The 18,422-nt window shown below is 36.9% G+C and overlaps 1 protein-coding gene across 2 annotated transcripts; it reads left to right on the forward strand.

Annotated features, from left to right (window-relative positions):
* The first annotated feature begins 984 nt into the window (after window positions 1-984).
* On the forward strand, window positions 985-16,840 carry LOC112092023 (acetyltransferase NSI). 2 transcript variants are annotated; one of them, XM_024167096.1, is made up of 8 exons: window positions 985-1,054; window positions 1,479-1,564; window positions 2,098-2,158; window positions 2,450-2,633; window positions 2,849-2,957; window positions 3,090-3,190; window positions 15,589-15,682; window positions 16,395-16,840. In XM_024167096.1, exons 1-8 carry the CDS (start codon window positions 1,020-1,022, stop codon window positions 16,472-16,474), a joined length of 750 nt encoding a protein of 249 aa, XP_024022864.1. In that variant the 5' UTR covers window positions 985-1,019; the 3' UTR covers window positions 16,475-16,840. The 2 variants fall into 2 exon arrangements, with proteins under 2 accessions (XP_024022864.1, XP_024022865.1); XM_024167097.1 differs by lacking the exon at window positions 15,589-15,682.
* Window positions 16,841-18,422: the final 1,582 nt, after the last annotated feature.

Here is an 18,422-nt window from a genome sequence, read left to right on the forward strand (position 1 = left end):
GTTCTAATAGAGCACCGACCAAAGATTTTTATTTTCGATCATAAAAGGTGAATGTGAGTCTGTGGAAGTAGTTGGTGAGTCCATTAACAATATTCAGATGAAACATGAATGACGCGTAGAGCATCACTATGAATTTTGCTACCTATGAAGTGAAAATCAATTGCAAAATGTTTCATTCTGAAATGAAATATTAGATTGGAGCATAGATGAGTGACACTAATATTAATGTCACACTCACAGTAAATAATGATTTATTATTTAAAACTTTGAGATAAATAATTATTATTTTATTTTATTTTGTGTAAAAAATAATGTACTATTTAGTTAAAATATTATTTAATTAAAGTAAGTTTTTACTTATTGTTAGGGTTCTTTTTCTGTTGTAGTATAAAATGGGTACTTAAGGAAAATAAATTGGGATGGAAAATGGAAAAGTCTTACCTATTTCATATATAATTTTCTTTTATTATTGACATTATTTTATTATTCGTAGATTCGTAGATATTATCTTTATATCATCCTTGATGCAATGTGACGTTCCTATGTCAAAATTTGGTGGGTGAATAACAAAACTTTATAACATACTCTACTGAGATTAACTACTTAACTATCTCCAACCAAGTCGATGTTCACTCAGGTTTGGTGATCAGAGGGTATTTAGTATGAGAATTTGTGCTATGATTTGAATTATAGTTCGTGATTTATTATAATATTTTCTCTCATAAAAAACACACATAAACCGAAAATGGTTCTGAATCCGTGAACTAAACATAAAAAAAAAGTTTTATGGGCATTAGGGCAAATACCAGAAATATCCTTGGCCAGTCACAATTTTCCCACAGATTTTGTGATTATTAGAACTTTAGTGGGGAAGTGTTTGGAAAGGAAAAAGTTTTGTGGGCGTTAGTGCAAATACTAGAAATATCCTGGCCAATCAAAATTTTGCACTGGATTTTTCCATTTTCTGAACTGCGTTCTCGAAGAGACAGGACACTATCCACTATCACTTGGAGCGAAAAATGCTAACGCTCAGAGGGTTTCTGCCCTCTTCTCTGTAAGTATTCGATCAACTTTCTTTCTCGTCATTTCATTTTCAGAAGTTTCAATTTCGATTCATTTTCACTCCATTTTCGAAAAATCTCCTGGAAAAGCACAAGAAAGTTGTGGAATCATTCCGTGAATCTGCAAATCTGTTAATTTACTTTAGAAGTTCCAATTTTCTTTGTAGATTGACCTAGAATTCGTGGATTTAATCCATGCGATTCGGTTTACGAATTCCTAGGAGTTATGAAGTAATGACTTTGATTTTTATGAGACCGTTCTTTACGGACTAACGGATTTTTTTTTTTTTTTTTTTTTTTTTTATTTTTTTTTTTTTTTTTTTTTTTTTGTAATGCTTTGCTCTATGATGGATTCAAATGCAGCGAATTAGGGTTTTTGTGGAAATAATGCTTGTTTTTTGGTTTTGTTAATTGCAGTTTCCCAAATGTTTCATTGGGTATGCGTTGTGGCGAAACGAATCAGTTATTGTTTCCGTACAATCTACACAGCCAGATAGCCAAAGGTATTTATATACTTTTCACGTATTTGAATTATATATCGTTTGAAATTATATAGCTTTTGTGATTTTCCTGGTCGTGGCTTTGAAAGAAGGGAAATAATAAAGGTAACAGGAATATTCATAATTTTTATCCTGAACTGTAATAGACTGCTTTTTTTTTTTTTTTTTTAAACCTTAAAGTTGTGAATTATGGCTGAAAGTTTGGAATTTGTAATGAGTTTGATCAGAAATACATGAAAGGGCTGATGCCAATTGTGTTACAAAAAGAGGGGAAAAAACAGAAACTTAGAAAAGTAAAAATAAAAATAACAGAAAGTTGCATTCCTCTTTAGCTGAAGACGAAAAAGAACATGTCCTTGTGGTTATGGTTCCTTGCTTCCTTCCTGTTCTTAATGAAATTCGTCGTCTTAGTCTTGGTTTAAAATTACTCGGGAAAAACTTGCTGATAATCTGCTTAGAATTAGTCCTTTAGAACTTCCTTTACTATTTGATCTATGTGATTGTACTTGTGTATATCTTTGTTGGTCTTCTTACAGAAAGCAAAAGGCACAACGATTTTCGACTAAAGGCTGGTTTGTGGGACTCTATAAAATCTGGGTAATTTGATTTTATAAACACGTGCGAGTGTGTGTGTTTCTTTCCTTTTTCCCCTCCATAGCTGTTTATCCCATACTGACAGGAGAGAGAAAAAAACGTACTCATTGGAATGTGGCTTCTAGCTTACTTGGCAAACATAATAACGTTTAGTCCATTGAATGTCATATGTGGAATTCTTTATTTCAGCTTTTCCTAAGCCGGAAAAGAAGTTTTTGATAACTAATTGACTATGTTGTACGTAGTTTTACTTGCATAAAGGTGGTTAAATTACTTAAATGCATCTCATTACAGGTTTATGAAAAACAGTACAACACAAGTTATTGAACCTCCTTCCACACTTGAGGAAGAGGAAGAACCTTTGCCTGAAGAGTTTGTTCTTGTTGAAAAGACTGAACCAGACGGAGTGATTGAACAAATAATATTTTCTTCGGGTGGAGAAGTTGATGTTTATGATCTTCAATCTCTATGTGACAAGGTAACCTTTTTTTTTCGTTGCCTTTTTCTCACATGCATATGGAAGAACGTATTTGATGTTTAAACCCTTGGGATTCCTACTTTTTATGTCTTCATTCTCATTTCTATTGGCTACTTGATCTTTCTTGTTGCTTCAGACTTTTGACCATTAATCTATCTGAAACGCATTCGGTTCTTGTTAATTTCTATTGGTGAAAGTCAAATGCGTGTTAATAGGTTGGCTGGCCTCGGAGGCCTCTTTCAAAACTGGCTGCTGCTTTAAAGAATAGCTATATGGTAGCTACTTTGCATTCAGTTCGGAAGTTTCCAGGATCAGCAGGATCAGGTATATAGCGATACTGACATTCTAGCCGTATCAATCTGTCATATATAATTGCTGATGCAAGATGTACTATACCTGTTGCTATGTCTAAAACTATTTGATGAACATCTTAGTGTACTTGAAGTTATATGACAGAGCAAAATGACCAAAAGAAGCTAATTGGAATGGCTCGTGCTACATCGGATCATGCCTTCAATGCTACAATCTGGGATGTCCTTGTTGATCCTTCCTACCAGGTATAGTAAACTCGAGCTTGAAGGTCTAGAAAAATATACGCGCGATAGGCCTGACCTATTTTGTCTGTCTGTATAACTTTTGTCTTCTAATGTTGTAAAGCTGTGGAGATTGTGGTGGGTGGAAAAAATGCAATCTACTTCACCCAAGTCTAGATTGTGCCTTTACCCAAACAAAAAGAAAAAAATGTCTAGATTGCACATCTTTTGTGTCCCAAATTTAGCATCATTTCGGATTTTTATACGTTATTGTTTGCAGTGATGGATCCAGGATTTCAATTGAGTGGGGGCACACATGAAGACTGTCGAATTAGAAAAATTAAAATTAGGATAACTTCCGGTTATTATCCAGTTAGGATTATTTGTTTTTTAAATAAGGAGATAAGGAGATATCCTAAATCTCCATATTAGCTAGTATTTATCTCTTAAGTTAGGATTTATCTATTACTAGAATTATGGGATTCAGTGGCAAGAGTATTGTCATGCTTACCTATAAATACTAGTAGTCTTTTACCAAACGTATAATAAAAAGAAGAATATTTTTTCCCTCTCTAAAAACTACATGGTATCAGAGCCTAGGGTATCCTTCTACGTTAGACCCTAATGGCTAAAACAGCCATGACCGGAGCAAGCAAGTCGTCTTCCTCGGGAGTCACAACAGAGAGCGTGCAATCCGAGACCACTCTCATAAACAGTGGTATGGATTTTTCCACATCGAATTCTTTCCTTCAAATTACAGTTGACAAATTAAATGGTAAAAATTACCTAGAGTGGGCTCAGTCTGTAAAACTTGCAATTGATGGCAAAGGCAAACTCAGACACCTGACTGGAGAAGTAAGCAAACCAGCTGCGGACGACCCTAACCTGAAAAAATGGCGATCGGAGAATTCACTGGTAATTGCGTGGCTTATCAACTCAATGGAGCCAGCAATTGGAAAGCCGCATCTTTTCTTACCTACTGCCAAAGACGTATGGGAAGCAGTGCGTGATATGAACTCAGATCTGGAAGACTCCTCACAAGTCTTCGAGTTAAAATCGAAGCTATGGTGATCAAAACAAGGAGATCGGGATGTTATAGCATACTACAATGAGATGGTGTACGACACAAAAAAAGAGAGGAGAATGATCGAGTTTTTGTGTTCTTAGCAGGACTTAATTAGGACTTGGACGAGGTAAGAGGAAGGGTGTTGGGCAGAAAGCCTTTACCATCCATCAAAGAGGTATTCTCGGAAGTTAGGAGGGAGGAGGCTAGGCGAAAGGTGATGTTGACTAATCAAGAACCGAGGCCCAACTTGGAAGTAGAAAACTCGGCTTTGACATCTAGAGGACCTGATTCGGATGGAGAAAAGGAGAAAAAACCATGGTGTGATCACTGTAGAAAACCGTGGCATACAAAAGAGACATGTTGGAAACTCCATGGCAAGCCCCAGAATTTCAAGAAGAAGAATGCAGGTGATAGCAAGGCATTCCCGACCGTGAGTGAAGATTCTTAGAAACAACAAACCAATTCAGAGATACCCCAATTCACAAAAGAACCACTAGATCACCTATACAAACTTTTTCAATCTCCACAATTCTCAAACCCTTCTTGTTCTTTTGCTCAAAAGGGTAATTTTCTCACTGCAGCTCTTTCTAGTATAAAATCAAATTTGTCATGCCCATGGATCATTGACTCAGGAGCCACATATCATATGACTGGTTCTTCAAAACTATTCTCTACCTATAAGCCGTGTGCAGCAAACAAAAAAATCAAAATTGCAGACGGATCCCTTTCAGCTGTAGCTGGGACAGGATCAGTCATAATCTCTCCTTTCATCACACTTCATAATGTTCTTCATGTTCCCAATTTATCTTGTAACCTCCTATCCATAAGCAAAAATAACTCATGATCATGAATGTCGAGCTAATTTCTATCCTTCTTATTGTGAGTTTTAGGAACTAACCTCGGGGAGGACGATTGGCAATGCTAGAGAGATTAATGGACTCTATTTCTTTGAAGGCAGAACCGAGTCTAGAATGCCAGCACATAGTACTTGTCTTGAATCTATTTCGGTTGCTAGTAGTGATGAAATAATACTATGGCATTATAGAGTAGGCCATCCAAGTTTTCAATATTTAAAATATTTATTTCCTACCTTGTTTAGAAATAAAAATATGTCCTCATTTCAGTGTGAATTTTGTGAGTTAGCTAAAACATCATCGTACCTCATTCCCATCACAGCCATATAAAGTTTCAAAACCATTCTCATTAATACACAGTGATGTCTGGGGGCCTTCACGAATCACAACACCCACTGGGAAAAAAATGGTTTGTCTCCTTTATAGATGACCACACAAGGTAAGCTGGGTTTATCTACTAAAAGAAAAATCAGATGTGGAAGAAGTCTTTAAAAATTTTTATACCATGGTGTTGACACAATTTCAAACTAAAATTCAAATTTTTCATAGTGATAATGGAAAAGAGTATTTTAATAAGGTCTTAGGAAAATTTTTCTTAGGAAAAGGCATAGTTCACCAAAGCACTTGTAATGATACTCCTCAACAAAATGGAATAGCCGAACGAAAAAATAAACATCTATTGGAAGTAGCTAGGGCTTTACATTTCACAAATAAAGTTCCTAAATACCTTTGGGGTGAAGCTATTCTAACGGCTACATATCTCATAAATAGGATGCCCACTAGGATATTAAATTCAAAACGCCTTTACAAGTGTTCCTAAGTTGCTATCCTACATCTAGGCTGTCATCTATGTTACCTTTAAAGATATTTGGGTGTATTGCATTTGTCCATATTCATGATCATAACCGGGGCAAACTTGATCCTAGGGCTAAAAAATGTGTTTTTGTAGGATATCCTTCTACTAAAAAAGGATATAAATGCTTTGATCCAATTTCAAAAAAAAAAAAAATGTTTGTCACCATGGATGTAACGTTTTTCGAATCCAAACCATATTTTGCTACTCATCTTCAGGGGGAGAACACAAGAGAAGATGCAAGAGAAGTTAATGCTGTGTTTGAAATAGAATCAACCGATTCAATCCATTTTTTCCATCCGAATAATCAGATCATCCCACAATAGTTCACATACTCCTTGAGCCATAGCCCTGAACTCTGATTCGGCACTAGACCTCGCCACTACATTCTGCTTTTTACTTCTCCAAGTTACTAGATTTCCACCAAGAACCGTGCAGTATCCAGATGTTGATCTTCTGTCTACCACTGAACCGGCATAGTTTGCATCTGTATATGCTTCCAAAGTGAGGTCCTTGTTCTTCTTGAAGAGAATTCCTTTTCCTGGACTACCTTTCAAGTAGTGTAACACACGGTAGGCAGCCTGTAGATGTCTTTCTCTCGGATCATGCATGAATTGGCTGATCACACTTACTGAATAAGCTATATCAGGCCGAGTATGAGCAAGATAGATAAGCTTACCCACCAAACGTTGATACATTTCTCTGTCGACAGCCGGCTCTTCCTTTGCTTTTCCCAGCTTCTGATTTGGTTCAATAGGCGTAGACATTGGCTTACAACCAAGTTTTCCTGTTTCCTTAAAGAGATCTGTCACAAACTTTTGTTGTGAGATAAAGATTCCTTGTCTTGAGTATGAAACCGCAATTCCAAGAAAATATTTAAGTCTTCCAAGCTCCTTTATCTCGAATTCCTTGGTTAAACACTGCTTCAAACAGAGCTTTTCTTCCTCATCATCTCCTGTGACTATAATATCATCAACATACACTAGGAGAGCTGTCACTTTTCCAAAGGTTGAATGCTTGATGAAAAAGTGTATGATGTCCTTGACTCTGTCTGTATCCTGTTGCCTTCATTACACTAGCGAATCTCCCAAACCAAGCTCTAGGGGATTGCTTTAGTCCATATAATGTTTTCTTCAGTTTACACACTTTGTTATCTGTGCCTTCTCCTTCAAATCCGGGTGGAATGTTCATGTAAATTTCTTCTTCTAGATCACCATGCTGGAAAGCATTCTTCACATCATATTGTTGAAGTGGCCAATCGAAATGAGCTGCCAAGGATAACAAGATTCTCACGGTATTCATCTTCGCCACAGGGGCAAACGTCTCTTGATAATCAACTCCATAAGTCTGAGTGTAGCCTTTAGCAACCAATCTTGCTTTATACCTCTCAAGACTACCATCAGCCTTGTATTTGAGAGTGAACACCCTTTCGGTCTATCAACGATCTCCCAAGTGTTGTTTTTTTCTAATGCATCCATCTCCTCTCTCATAGCACCCCTACATTCACTCTTTGACAATGCCTTAGATAAAGTGTTTGGAACAGAAGTAGTGTGCAGACTCACAATGAAATTTCTATGGAGTGGTGAGAAATGTTTAAGTGACACATAATGAGACAATGGATATAAAGGGTGTTTCGTGCATTCTCTAGTACCTTTTCTGAGGGCAATAGGCAGATGAGAATCTTCTTTTGGTGTTTCAGGTGAGTCAGAACTTACCATGTCTTCATTACCAGGACTCAGGGTATCATCTTGAACCTGTGTCGGGTCCGGGACTGCTCTTCTTCTTGAATACACTTGAGGAAATCGCATAGTCATAAATACGAACATGAGTATGACTAGACACTGGAGTGGACACATGTTTTGGTTCTAGAATTGACTCAAACTCAGGTTCAGTGGGAGATGTAAGATTCCGTTTTTGAGTGGACGGAGACAATGGATACAACGAAGTTGAGGGTAAATCAAGGGGCTCAAAAGAAGCAGGATCATCACTAACACCATAGTCTTTATCTTCCATAAGTGAGATCTCCCCCTGAAGATAAGACTCTGTGAAGTAGTTTTTATTTTCAACAAAGGTAACATCGGCAGATATGAAAGTTTTCTTAGTGAGGGGATGATAACACTTATATCCTTTATGTGTAGATGAATAGCCAAGGAACACACTTAATTGCCCGTGGGTCTAATTTCCCTCTATTTTGGCTGTGGATATGGACAAAAGAGGTACAACCGAAGACTCTAGGTGTAAGGCCATTTGATGGTCTGACATGAGGATAAAACTTGCAAGGTTTTCCATGGGAGTTGTGTAATCTAATGTTCGTGAAGGGAGTCTGTTGATCGTGTATGTGGCAGTGAGAACGGCTTCCCCCCAATAGGATTTAGGAACATTCCCTTGGAATAATAATGCCCGAGTGATATTTAACAAATGACCATTTTTTCTCTCAGCTACCCCATTTTGTTGTGGTGTGCTCACACACGATGACTCATGAATGACACCTTCCTTTTGAAAGTAGTGTGACAAAATTTGGTTGAAGTAATCCCTTGCATTGTCAGAGCTAAAGCTTTTAATTTTTACCCCAAACTAGTTTTGGATCATGGAATGGAAGTTAGGGACAACATTGCTCACTTCAGACTTTTGTTTGAGTATGAATAGCCATGTGACCCTAGTACAATCATCAATTAGAGAAACAAACCATCGAGCCCTTAAAATGTTTGGAATTGTGGATGGTCCCCAAATGTCACTGTGAATTAATTCAAAAGGACGCAATGATCTTTTATCACTAACGGAAAAAGATACACGAGTGTGCTTTGCCAGTTCACAAACATCACAATGAAAATCAGTAACTTTCAATCCCTTCAACAAGGAGGAAAACATGATATTCAAGACTCTAAAAGATTGATGACCAAGACGCAAATGATACAACCATATGGCATCTTTATTTGAAGAACTAAGGAAAGATAAAGACAAATTATTCATGATCCTATTCGAAGTACTCAGTTGTTCAAGATAGTAGAGCCCGTCCCTTTCCTTAGCAAGTCCAATCTTCCTCCCCGAGCCTTGGTCCTGAAAAACACAGTAAGAAGGATGAAAAATGGCACAACATTTTAGGTCTTTTGTGAGCCTTTGAATCGAGAACAGGTTTGCTGACTTTTTTGGTACATGAAGAACATCTTTAAGTACAAGAGATGGACTTATTTGGATATCTCCTAACCCTGCGACCGTAACAAGTGAGCCATTGGCAACTGTAATTTTCCCATTACTGGGACATGGAGTGTAGGTGCTGAAATTTTGTGAGGTGTGAGTCAAATGATCTGTGGCCCCCGAATCAATTATCCAAGAATCAGTCAAACACTTTCCTGAGACATGTAGTCCAAAAGAGAATGAAGGTTTACCTAAGAGTGCCAATGAACATGTACCTGAGGGCTTCTCGAGGGATCCTATCGAGCTTTTAAGTTTGTCAATTTCTTCACTATTAAGACCTCCTTTCTCCTGTACCTCGTTGTGATTGGTTTGTTCTGTCATGTGAGCCTGAGATTGAGTTCTCTGCTGGCCTCCACGATTTCCCCATTCTTGACTAGGTGGTTTACCATTCAACTTCCAGCAAGTCTCCTTGGTGTGTCTCGGTTTTTTACAATAGTTACACCACAAATTATCCTTGTTGTCCCGATTATCCTTTCCTGAAACTCTTGTCTGGTCTCTCCCACTTTTTGAAAATCTGCTTAACTCAGCCTTTGGTTGTGCTTTCCCATTTTCTGGTATTTTTGTGTGTTCAGTTCGAGTTGTCAAGGTTGCCAATGCTGATCCTTCCGCTATTTGTGGCTCTAGCATAATACCCCTCCTGCTTTCCTTTGACAAGATAAGGGAAATTACTTCCTCCAAAGGAGGCATCTCCTTTTTTCCAAGAATCTGCACTCTAACCTGATCAAATTCCTGATGGAGTCCAACAAGGAAGTCATAGGTCCGGTCCTTCTCAATGAAATTCTTCAAAGTTGCAGCATCATCCGCACACTTCATTTTAATAACTCGATAATGATCAAGTTCTTGCCATAGGTTCTTCAGTGAATTGGCATACTCAGTCACGGTTTTTTCTCCTTGTTTGATTGCACTTGCCCTGACTTTGATCTCATAACCCGGGCTACATCACGAGCTTTTGAGTAGGTGCGTTGAATGGAGTCCCATATTTCTTTGGCAGTAGTCAAGAACATGCAGGTGTCACTAATTTCAGGATTCATCGAATCCCATAACCATGACATGATCATGGAGTCTTCTTCATCCCAAGCATCAAATTTCAGATCCCCCCTTTTTGGTTCGGTTCCAAGAAGATGACTAAGCTTTCCCTTGCCTTTCAAGTAGGTTCAGACTAATTGAGACCATTTTAAATAGTTTTTTCCATCCAACCTATATGTTGAACGAATATTCTGCAGATCACCATTTGAATGATGAGAGGTATTTTCTTCGGATTGAGTGGTGGTTTTAGTTTCAGCCATGATTCAGGGAAGAGACAACAATGAAAGAACCACTGAAGTGAACAACTACCAGCGGCAATGAAGGCCAAAGAAAAAACAGCAAGAACGACAATTAAGGCCGGAATGACAAAAAAAGGCTAATGGTGGCGATGAAGGCCAAATGCACGAAGGAACCCCAAGAAAGGAACACCCTAGGGCTTTGATACCATAACGCATAAAAAGAGAGAAATGGTTTTCTGTATATTATTCCAATCAGTGGTTACATTCATATATAGGCTGATTTGATAAACAAAAAAGGAAACTCTGCCTAATTACATATATTGATTGATATCTATTCTAGGGAAATATCCTATCTAAGGAACGAATCCTAATTCTCCTAAATATATACATTTCAATTGTCAACTATTCACTATGACAGCTATTGCCAAATCTGACAACAGCTGTATCAATCCGACCCTTTTTTTCAAAAAGAACACTCAACATGGGATTGAAATCTACGCCGATGCGGATTGGGCAGGATCTTCCACTGATTGGAGATCAACAACAGGATATTATTCCTATGTGTGGGGTAATTTAGTTACTTGGAGAAGTAATAAGCAAAGTGTAGTAGCGAAAAACAGTGCTGACGCAGAATATAGAGCAATGGCCAACGGAGTTTGTGAACTAGTGCTGGAATTTTGGACGGGCCGCCCACGACCGCCCGAAAAGCCCGAATTTTTACCTGAGCCCGAACCCGACCCGCCCGAGAAATTCGGGCCGCCCGGCCGAGCCCGAATTTCACCTTGAACGGGTCGCGGGCTTGTATTAGGCGGCCCGAGCCCGCCCGAAAAGCCCAAATTTTTAAATTTTTGTTTAATATTAAGTTATTTTATGTTAAAATTTATATATATATATGTATATATATATTACAATTTGAAATAAACACGAATTATATAAAAAAATTATTTCTTTATTAATTTTTAAGTTTGTAATTCATGATTATCTCGTTAAAAATCTTACCAAGAAAAACCCAATTGGGATAAAAACTTAACAAGAAAAAAAGAGTGCAATCATTTTGTGACGAATTACAAATTTTACAAACTTACAAAGTTATACAATTACAAATACAATGTCAAAAGTAAATACATATTTACAAATTACAAATTTACAATTTAATTTGAAGCTGGAGGGTTGTTTTCAAAATTAAATGTTAATCGATTAAATTCATCGATCCATTCTTGGCTTGCCGGCGAAATTGTATCCTGTAGACGTTGATCGGCCCGATCCCAATCCTTAATGCAAACGAAGGCTTCAACAATATCCCTTTGCAATGCATTCCGGCGTTCCTCAAGTATTATTCCTGGCGTACTGAAGGCTTATTTGGATGAAATAGTGGAGACTGCGATCGAAAATATATCCATTGCTAATCGAGTTAGGATTGGCCAAGTTAATGTCCGTGCCCTCTACCATTGAACTAAGTCAAACGATTCTGACGTACCGTCGACTACTAAGCCTTTACTGAGGTACGCCATAAGCTTGTTGATGCTGCCGCCGCCGCTGCCATTGCCACTTGTTGATGAAGATTCACTCACAGCTTCCGTTTGAGTTGTCTTCTTCTTCTTCTTCTTCTTCTTCAACCCGAAAACATTCAAGAATGAATGCGGGTTTTCGTCTTGTTGTTGCGGTTCTTGTACTCTAAGAGGTATTCTAAACTTAATCTCATATTTACTATAGATTGAATATATTTTTTCTTTTATTATTGGATATTGGTCCAAACAATTGATGCCTAAAAATTCACTTAAGTTTTTTAAACCACTTTCTAAACCTTCTAATTTTAATCTAGGATAAAAAATAGTACCTAAACTATACAACAAAGGCAACTTAGACCAATATTTTTTTAATTTTTTTCCATAGAATGAATAGGAACTCTTAGGATTGAGTCATTCCTATATTCGCTAAATAAAATACTAATTCTTAAAAGTTCACCTAAAGCTAAAGGTGATGTTGGGTAGTATGTTCCACTAAGTTTTAGAGTAACTTCATGAAACCTACCTAAAAATTGATACAAAACTTCGGCAATTTGCCAATCAAATTCGTCTATATGTCATACTTTTAATTTTGCACATATATAGTTTGTTATGACATCCTTATAGGGGATGCATTGTTGAAGCATAATGTAAGTTGAGTTCCATCTTATAGGCATATTTAACGTTAATGCTCTAGGAGGTATATTTAATGCTTGTAAGAACCTAAACCAATCTTCTTGTCTTTGGTTACTATATTGAATCCATGCAAGACTATCTCTAATTTTTTTAATGTGATTACCCATTTCTTTTAAACCGGATTTAACTATTAAATTGATTACGTGACATGCACAACGTTGGTGGAAAATTGTACCGTCACCGAATAAATTTAAATTATTTTCAAAGAATTCAATTGCTTTTGTATTGACACTAGCATTATTTAATGTTATAGTCATTACTTTATCTCTTAGTCTAAATTCATCAATTACATTTAAAATTGTATTATATATTAAATCCGCGCTATGTGATCCTAGAACACATTTAAAACTTAATATTCTTTTATCTAAATTAAATCATTTAAAGTAATGACCGGTTATAGCTAAATAATCTTTATTGGCAACGGCAGACCAAATATCTGCCGTTAACGCAATGCACCCGCTAGTCGAGTGTAAAAGATTTATTAATGCTTCTTTTTCTTTTTTAAATAATTTTAATAAATCTTTCCTAAGAGTAGTTTTTGAATTGAATTGTGCATTAGGATTATGTACAACCTTAATATATCGTTGCCAATTAGGATGCTCTACAACAATAAGAGGTTGATCTAAAGCAGCTATCATTCGTGCAACTTCTATACGATCTACTTGCGGATCGTATTTCCAAGTGGTTAGACCACCGGTTGCGCGATCAAAAGATAATTGTATTTAGCGGAGTTCGGATCCACCGGATTGGCTAAACTTTTGAAGACACTTTTCAGAGTGTCTTCTCAAGTGTGTGGTGCCGTGAATAGTGTCACCTGTTAATTCAGATAAACAATATTTACACTGAGCTATATGTTTAGTGTTACCTTCATTGTCGATCTCATCAATTATGTCGAAGTGATCCCAAACTGTCGAGGTGCGCTTGCATTTTCTCCTAGAGGTTGCAACACTTGCAGACGCAGTCGCACTAGCACTCGCCGCTTCTCTACGCCCACTTTCCATGTTATGTTGGGCATCAACGGGAATACCACTATAACCAAAAGGATCCATTATAAAAAATAAGAGCGATTTGAGAGAGAGTTTTAGGATAATGTGATACTTTTTGGACAAATTTTGAAAAAGATTTGAGAGATCGGGAGAGATTGAGAGAAATTGAGAGGAATTGAGAGGAATTGAGAGAGTTTGAGTGAAAAAAATGTGTGGAGGATGGGGGGTATTTAGAGGGAAATTTTTGGGTTAAAAAATTAATTTTTTTTTTCAAAAAAATCAATGTGCAACGGCTACTTAGGTTCGGCGGGTCGGGTTCGGGTGGGTTTCGGGCGTATTCAGGCGGCAACGGGCAAAAAAGTAGCCGTTGGACGGGTTTTCGGGCAAATCGGGCATTTCGGGCAAAATTCGGGTTTTCGGGTCGGGCACAACGGTCGGATTTTTGAACATTTTTTTGGGCAGTTCGGGCTTCGGGCGGTTCGGGCAGTCGGGTATGGCTGGAAAAATTAAAAAAAAACTCCGGCGGACGGCGGTCGACGGCACCTACACGGCGGCGGCCTCTGGCGTGGTCTCAAAATTCGGGCTACCCGAGCCCGAGCCCGAATTTCCACCTTGGATGGGCCGGCATAGGGGCCTGCTCGCCCGAGCCCGAAAAAATTCGGGCTTCGGGCAGCCTGCCGGCCCGAAGTTCCACCACTATTGTGAACTATTATGGTTACAACGGATATTGACTGAGTTAAAGTTGCCTATAGAAGCCTTTATGAAGTTATACTGTGACAACAAAGCTGCAATCAGCATAGCCAACAAACCTGTGCAACTCGATCGAACTAAACATGTTGAAGTTGATCGACATTTCATCAAGGAGAAGGTTGAGGGAGGAATGATCTGTATGCCATTTGTTCCAACGACACAACAAACAACATATATCCTCACAATGAGACTGTTCAAGTCATCGTTTGTTTCCTAATAGAGAATAAAATTGTTTACTTTCCTGTTTTCTAATTTACTTTTTCTGTTTTTGAATAAAAGGCCGAATCCTTTAGTTTGGGGTAAGGTTCCTAGGAAATAGGGTAGTTTCTGGATTCTCTTTAGTTAGTTTTTGGATTTAGATAGTTTCTGGTTTTGTTAGATGTTTGTGAGCTGTCAAGGGTACAATGTATCCTATAAATAATGTATGCTACCATGATTGAAATAAGAGAGAATATGTTTTTTCCTCAAAACCTACAGTTATTATAATTGTCACTACAAAAAGTAACATCATTAGAAAGAAAAAAAAGTTAACAAATTGTTTCATCATTATAATACTAAAAAAATACAAGATTAACACTATTAGTAAATAAATCTAATTTAAATTATTACATAACTCATATATGGATTGTTGTCTAATTTTTGGATGGAAAGCAAAAGAAAAAAAAAAAAAAGAAGAGGAAAATTGATGATGTATACTGTGGTTTTAGAAATCGGAAGAATCGGGGGAATTGTGTAGGGGGAAAGAAATGAAAAGAGACAGATAGATAGAGACCGGGTGAGAGAAAAGCAAGAGAGAGAAGAAAACATAAATTACATTCCAAAAGCTTCTGTTTGGTCAGCAACTCAGCGTGCATAATTAAGGGGCCTAAGGTTGCTGATAGCAAATATGGACAAAAGGGTGATGTAAAAGTAAAAGCCCTATCCATCAAATCTTCAAGCCCAAAATAACTATACTTAAAAAGGCCCAAAAAATTGCTGGAGTTATCAAAACACTGGGGGCACACGCAAAAAATATTTAAAAATCACTATATATATAATGTTACTTTGTTTTGCCAGTAGGGGCACGTGCCCCCAGTGGCCCTATACTGAATCCGTCCCTGATGGTTTGCAATATCTGTTTTTACCCTGATTAAATAATGGCACCATGGTGGGTTGGTTGAAAGATGTTTATTGGACCTTCTTGTTGATTGGTTCTGCTAATTATTTTTTATAATATGCAATCTGATTATAGTATTCTGACTGTATCATTCAGGGTCAGGGCCTCGGTAAGGCTCTTGTTGAGAAGCTTATTAGGGCTCTTCTGCAAAGGGACATTGGCAATATTACCCTCTTTGCGGATAGTCAAGGTATATGATAAAGCATATGTATATAAGGGTATGTTTGGTAGGAGGGATGGAGAGATGGAGGGTAGAAGAGAGGTGGAGGGAGAGGGTAAATTATTTGTTTGGTTAGAAGGAGAAGAGGAGGGAGAGAAGATATGGAAGGAGAGAGTCTCTCTTCAGGCCTACTATTTTGAATCCTTCAATTGATGGAAGGATCCAACAAATCCACTATAAATTAAAAGAAAATGACTTTTTTACCCTTCAAAAGAAATTATTAACAAATAGCAAAATAGACAATATAGTAATTAAATAAATAACTATCACCTATCCTCTTAACTCTCCCTCCCTCCTACCAAACAACATAAAGAATTATTATAATCCTCTCTATCCTTCACATTCTTCATCCCTCCAACTCTTTCCATCCCTCCTACCAAACGGAGGCTAAAAATGGGGTTCAAAACACTGTTGTAAGACTTGAATTATCTAGATCGATGATCCTTTATGAAGCCTTCCCTTTCCGCGATGAACATTTCTGTGATTTGTCCAATTTGCTCATCAGGGGTTTTATTCATTTCTATAGTAGTGTGGGAAACTAAAATCATAAAAACTAGTCCTATTTACGCATATGAACTTTCATCTGTGTTGTTTTTTTGTATTGTTTGCTTTATTCCTTGTGGTTCCATTTTTGAATAATTGAAGGTTGTAATTAACTTGTTCAGTTACACCCCTATTGCAGTTGTGGAGTTCTATCGAAATTTGGGTTTTGAACCTGATCCAGAGGGAATTAAGGGTATGTTTTGGTACCCAAAATATTAAGTTTGGCTTCAACATCATCTCTCTGGGAATCTCACACTGATACAAGAAGTATATTAAAAAAAAAAAGTACAGATGATGAAAGATTGGCTTCAACAAGGTAAGAGTTTATTTTAGCAGTAGTTTGTCCAGCTAGTTCAGAGACTTCAACAATTGTAATTGCCTCGTGGATTGTAAATCTGACAATTATGCCATTTGTATTTTCTACATGCAATCAAAGTTTTACAAGTTTTTATGCGATGTAGATGTATTGAATTGCAAAAAATTATGATTGTAAGTCATGTTATCTTGCTTGACAAGACTTGTTATCTTAGACTTTGTCAACCTCTTAGATATTATTCAGAAGCATAGCTTAAGGAGTAAATTCAGATGGACCCATTATTTAACACTTTCTTACATTTTTTTTTTTAATATCATTTTCTATCGTGCAGCCCCCGAGTCTAGATTTGTTGTCCTCATTTTCTTGTCTCATTGGCTGTCCTCTACTACTTATTTGCCATACCATTTAAATTTAATAATTGCACTACATGAATAGAAACTAAATACTAAAAATACTTAAGTAATTCAGAGGTGTCAAAATTTAATTGGTGGGATGGTTAAGGAGCTAGAAAAATGGGACTGGAAATCTTGATTACAAACCTCACATTTTTTACACTTATTTGTGTCTACTCATTGTAAGACAAATCTATTGTTATACAGTGTCAGGGTGGTTCCTATTTACTGAAAGAGTTATCCATTTCATGGACTCCATCCGATTTAGATATGCAAGCAAAACATTAGTGGACGTTTGGTTAATGTATTCAGAATCATTCTTGTTTTACGTGTGTTTTTTAAATGAGAAAATCACTGTAGAGAACTATGAATCATGATTCAAAATCAGAGACGAATACAGGAAACAAACATAATATTAGTTATGAATATTTGTCGACTTTCAAGTGTGAATACAAGAGTTTGTCCTTTTTCCCTCTTTGAATGAGTTATATTATATTCTAACATGGAGTGACGAGTGTTCTGGCTTTCATGTCTCTGTTAGGTAGAGTTATCATCCATTCTATTTAGCAAGGCATGACTTAGTCTGCCATATGCTTATGCATTGGACAAATAATCTTTATCTTGTCATCTGCAAATATATATATATATATATATATTACGACTTAGCTTATTGAAAGGGTCATTTGCGCGTCATTGTCTAAGGTATTTGTATTGAGATCCCACGCTAGAAAAGAATTCTTCTCCAAGTGCTGGATAAATAGATCTCGGGGGGAATAAAGATTATTGTCTATTAATGAAAGTTATGGTTTTTGATTGATTCAAGTAGATAACCCACTCGTATAATAATATGGATGTAATGATGGTGCGGTTTTCGTCTTGACTTAATATATAGTTTGTGTCCACCTCGTAATTCGTATGCACGTGAAATTTGTGGCATGAGCCATGAGTTGGATAAATGATCCACAAAAGTCTGCGTAGTATGAAAGTGACGATTGGTTCTTTTAACAATTGCCCCTATCACTACCTTTCACAAGATTTACATAAGGTCAAGTTGAATTGTTACTTGTAGTGGTTTGACCCAGTAAATTGAGGCGTGCGATAAATATATATATATATGAACTTAACACGATTTTTTACCGGTTAGTGTTGAAAAAAGAAGCCAAGGATTATTTTATTGTCAACTCGAATTGACCTATCAAAAAGTAGGTCGTATTCATGTTAACCCGTGTGATACTAAATTGACTTGCTTAATCACTATTGTTTTTAATATATTTTTCCCTATTTTTGGTTGGATGTGTTTTAGATTTTTAGGATTTAATTAGTTGTAGAATGGAATTGATTTGATTTTGAGGAATATGTGTTTTATGTTATTTTTAGTGCGTAAATGGTAGATTTAAAGTAAAAAAAAAAAAAAAGGTCATGGGTCATTAGTGGGTTGCAAGTTGATTTCGGATTGAGT

This window comes from Morus notabilis, unplaced genomic scaffold, assembly GCF_000414095.1.
Source record: "Morus notabilis unplaced genomic scaffold, ASM41409v2 Scaffold372, whole genome shotgun sequence".
Classification (NCBI taxonomy): Eukaryota; Viridiplantae; Streptophyta; class Magnoliopsida; order Rosales; family Moraceae; genus Morus; species Morus notabilis.

What these genes read in the sequence shown, in the direction of transcription:
- LOC112092023 (XM_024167096.1), top strand. Translation starts at nt 1,020, where the DNA reads ATGCTAACGCTCAGAGGGTTTCTGCCCTCTTCTCT. An exon ending in TCCAGGATCAGCAGGATCAG is followed by an intron (nt 2,958 to 3,089) that starts GTATATAGCGAT and finishes GTTATATGACAG; the next exon opens with AGCAAAATGACCAAAAGAAG. An exon ending in TTGTTGATCCTTCCTACCAG is followed by an intron (nt 3,191 to 15,588) that starts GTATAGTAAACT and finishes TGTATCATTCAG; the next exon opens with GGTCAGGGCCTCGGTAAGGC.